Source organism: Chaetura pelagica, unplaced genomic scaffold (genome assembly GCF_000747805.2).
Source record: "Chaetura pelagica isolate M959 unplaced genomic scaffold, ChaPel_1.0 scaffold548, whole genome shotgun sequence".
Classification (NCBI taxonomy): Eukaryota; Metazoa; Chordata; class Aves; order Apodiformes; family Apodidae; genus Chaetura; species Chaetura pelagica.
The window spans coordinates 300,628-304,915 of NW_009970728.1; the positions used below are offsets into that span (position 1 = coordinate 300,628).

The 4,288-nt window shown below is 40.4% G+C and overlaps 1 protein-coding gene across 1 annotated transcript in view; it reads right to left on the bottom strand.

The window, feature by feature from the left end:
* The window catches only part of TPGS2 (tubulin polyglutamylase complex subunit 2), a 16,481-nt gene extending 15,473 nt beyond the window's left edge, over positions 1 to 1,008 (bottom strand). The window contains exons 1-2 of the mRNA XM_010007143.1: positions 1,002 to 1,008; positions 769 to 899 (exon numbers count right to left, since the gene is read on the bottom strand). Of these exons, the coding sequence (XP_010005445.1) occupies positions 769 to 899; positions 1,002 to 1,008 (138 nt within the window). The remainder of the gene's footprint in view (positions 1 to 768; positions 900 to 1,001) is intronic.
* Positions 1,009 to 4,288: the final 3,280 nt, after the last annotated feature.

Below are 4,288 nucleotides of genomic sequence, written 5' to 3' on the forward strand. Positions count from 1 at the left end.
TTCCCTACATATGAGCAACAACTAGAGCAGTTATTCCCTCATGGTCATGCAATTTTTAAACGTGCATATGCAAAATGGGAACCAAAAATGCCATCTCTGCCCACTAGTCACACAGCAGTATTCAGGAGTCCTCCAGTCATGCAGTCTGATGCATTGAGGCCAGCTGATGAGGAGTCGAGGTAGCATGTGTCCTTTGTAGTCTTCTAAAACAGGCAATGGGACACGCCTTGGCCAAGAGACTTGTTCTGTTAGCCAAGGAGGAGGTGGAAGGAGGGGCTGTGAGAAATGGAATTGAATAGCTAAGACTGAGAAGAGAAATGGAGAACTGGAACAAACTGGCTGGGTCAGTGCTATTTTCCAGTTTGAGGCCTTTACCTTTAATGGCCATTAATAATAAAAAAGATTATTTGTTTTCAAAGGAAGACGGAAAATGGCTTCAGACATGACTCAGAACAATGTTTGATCTCCACTGAGTCAGTGCTGTTGCTGCCTACTACAGTTATGTTATTTCTTCTTAGAGTTATTATTCTGAATATACACACACTGATCAAGTTTCTCTAACAGATCAGGTACACGTGATAGCCTGAAACACAGAGTAATATCTGATTAAAAAATATATTATAAATATCTTTAGTGTCCATGGTGTATCAAAACTGGTAACAGTCTGTCTCACAAACAAACCCAAGGCAGCCATTGCTTTCGACATTCTCCATGGGCTGCTGTACATTCAGATTGACCTCACTGCAGTATTGAAATGAAAATACTCACTTGCTCCCATGACATGATTGCATGGCGTTCAGCTGGCTCCTTTTCCACAAACGTCACCTCAGCAACTCCTGGAGAAGTCTCTAAAAGGAAAAGAGGCACATGTTTGCAGATGGCATGGGTGACAGCAAGAACTGTAAGCCAGACAATTTTGCAAGTTAACCTGTCTGACAGCTAGGAAAAAGACTTTAATGACTACAAACATTGTGCTGGTGATTTTTTACGTGTAACTGTACCCTGCATGTCTTGGCATGAGGCTGTGTAGTGCTGCACATCATGCCATTCTTTGATGGTTTTTATAGATATACATACACACACATTTTGTAGTCAAGATGTGATGTCTTTCAGAAGATTCATGGAAAAATCAACCATGGGTTCTGGGGCAAACTTCAAAAAAGAGACTAACCTTTCTTTGTAGGCTTGCCCTGTAGGTTCAGTTGGGTAGGATATTCTCATTTGAGACAAGATGTAGTGCAGTGTTGCTGTACATTGCTAATAACTGTAATCCACAAAGATGGCACACTTCAGCACTGGATTCAGTGGGTGTGAACCAATGCAGAATCTGATCCTGCCAAAAGGACCTGCATGGGCAAACATCAGCTCTCTGAAATCCCAGCTGGACACGTGCAAATTTGTTATGAGCATTCAGCTCAGAATTTATAAAAATCTTCTGAGTATTTTATGGGAAATAATGATATATCACTGCAAGGTACTAATGTACATGGTGCAAGTCTTGCAGGTGTGTGACAGCGTAACAATCTCCCCTGCCCTTAATATTTTATAATATTTTACTTGACCTACAGCCAACTGAAATAGTTCCCACTTGCTTTATTCACTTTGGGTCAGATCCAGAAAGACAACTAACTTTATGTTGTGGGAACTGCAAGCCCAGGACACAGGGCTGTGGAGTAGAAGTGATCACTATGCAGGGCTTTCAAGACTGGCTCTGCTGTGAAAGTATTGGCTCCCAAAGCAGTAATAGCTTTCTGGTAAAACATACACAGTGCACTAGACAGGAAAGGCAGGCACCAGAGAGCTTTCGTTTGGTTTTTATCTCCATCACTGGGCTTTTATTTCCAGCAATGGCATTGCTTGTGTCTGTTCTGCCTGTAGAAGAACAATACTCAGTTTCAGGAAGTCTAAACTTCACTTTAATTGGAAGTATTGATTGTTACATTGTCAGATAATTTGAAAGAGCAAACAGAGCATCAGAAAACCTAACTCCAAGTTAGAGATGGAAACAAGAAAAAAAAATAAATTATAGCAGGTGACTTAGGTAGTCTTTCCAGCCAATGTGGGGCCCCAACATAGAGAAAACTGATGTTTTGCCAAGTTTCACTTCAAATAGGTGGATGCAAGGTGGAGCAATCTGTCTCTTGGTCAAGTACAAGCCATCCGTATGTATTCTGCTTCTAAAGAAGCATGTGGAATCACTGATCTAACTGGTCTTTTCCATCAAGGCTATGCAAGCGTTATGACAAGTTAAGAGATTATAATAACAAAGTAACTGTTAGTTCTGTGATCAAAGAAAACAGTAGGGATGTTTAATTCATCATGAACAATGGCTCAGCTGCGATGAAGATAGATTAAATAGCGTATCAGTCAAAAGACTGTCTAGGATCGAAAGAGCTGCAGCTTCTAAAGAGGTCTGAACCAAATACAAGATCAAAAGAAAGATAAATTCTGTCTTAAAAGTCTGAATGTTGTATTATGCTGTGGGTAAACTGAAGACCACATTTAACAGATGTGCTTAGATATGGACTGACAGTCCTTATGGTACTGCCAATACTACATGTAACACCATCTTTTAAAAATGTCTGAATAGTTATGTTCTTATCTAATAAAGACTGTAAATAGTGAAGCATGGTCCTGCTCTGGGCAGTCTGGAACACCCAATCCCTCCCATTTGGATTCAGTTGTGAGCAATCAACCTTCCTGCAATTTTCTATTAGTCATAGAACTTCAGTAAAATTGTCCCCCCTCAACCTCAAATATAGAATTTGCTTAAAGGAGGGTTTTTGAAATGGTGCAATGAACATTTCTTCATAAAGGTATTGGAAAACTGGGCCTCAAGCTCTGATTTGCTGTAGGTGCAAAATTTTGTTGTTTAAAAGGAGTATGTTGAGGTTAATTTCTATCTTCTGAAAAGAAGTTTTCACAAACTCAACAGAGTTAAAAGCCTATTGCTGCTTTCATTTTATGTTAGGCAAAAAAGTATCCACTGGCTTCATGTGACTTCTGAAAAGAAGATTTAAAATAAGATAGCTTCAAGTGCTGCAAATGACTGAGGCATCTTTCTGAATGAGATACCCTTTGTTATGTGAAAGAAACAATCACTGAAAAACATCACAGCAACTGGAGTGTTGTACAATGCAAGTCCTCCCACAGACAGAAAAAAAAATAATAAAAAAATCCCTAAACACAAACCATGAAACACCTTCCATGTGAAAGGGATGCCACAGGACTTTCAGGGCCAAACCTGCACTGCTGTGAATTGCTAGTGTAAATAACACACCTACCCAAACCAGTTTATATGGCAACATTACTTTTGGACATAGTTAACACCACACAGATCTCACGCTGAGCCTGAGTTGTGAAGATGTGGGCAAGGCTACTGTTTTTTTTCCAAAAGCTACTTCTAAGAAGCATTTGCCATGACAGTTCATCATCAGTAGTTTCACCTTATTAATGCTCTCAAGGATGATGTTACCATCACAGCTGGAAAACAAATAAAACAAACCCCAAGAAGTCCAATAATAAGTTAGCAAGCAAACGCTAGACAGAGACTGAGGATGAAATCCTGTCCTCACTGAAGCCACAGCAAGAACTTTGCCCTGATCTTTCGATCTTGCCTGTCTGAGCAGCTACCTAAAAACCTGTGCAATTCGCAATACACTTAGATTACCAGATGAAACTCACTGTCCCAGAATACAGCAGCTGGGTGAGGTAGTTACAGTGGTCACTTTTGGCTTTAAAACTCATAGGAAGAAGTTCTGGAACAGCAATTTGTAATGTTTTCCTATGTAAGGTTTTGCATAGATATATTGCTTTCCAGACATACAAATATGACAGTCGGTGCCCCAGGTTGCTGGGAGATGAAAGGTCTGATGCTAAAATCCTCTACACATGTAAATACTTTTATAAATTCTTGTGATTCTACTGCTATGAATGAAGGTTTGTCAGAAAGGCCTTGCTTTTATAAGTTGAATGCCTTGCACTCCTGCTGAAGGCTCAAGACCTGAGCAAAAGACAGAGACGGCAAGCAGGGCTTGTGGAAAAACTCCCAGTGCAGGGGAATAACCTGCAGGGTGACTATGGGGAGCTGATCCTGAGCAGATTCCCTGATTAGTCTTCTGCCAGTTCACACCATGCTGAACATCGGGCTTGCTGCTTGCTGACCCTATGTGACAACAGAGGCTAAAAACTATGCAAGATTTTGAATAAAGCACCACTTGTTTGTTGTTGTTGGGTTTTTTTTTTTAAACTGTGAGGCCCTCCTAAGCGGAGAGACTCAGTATTCCTG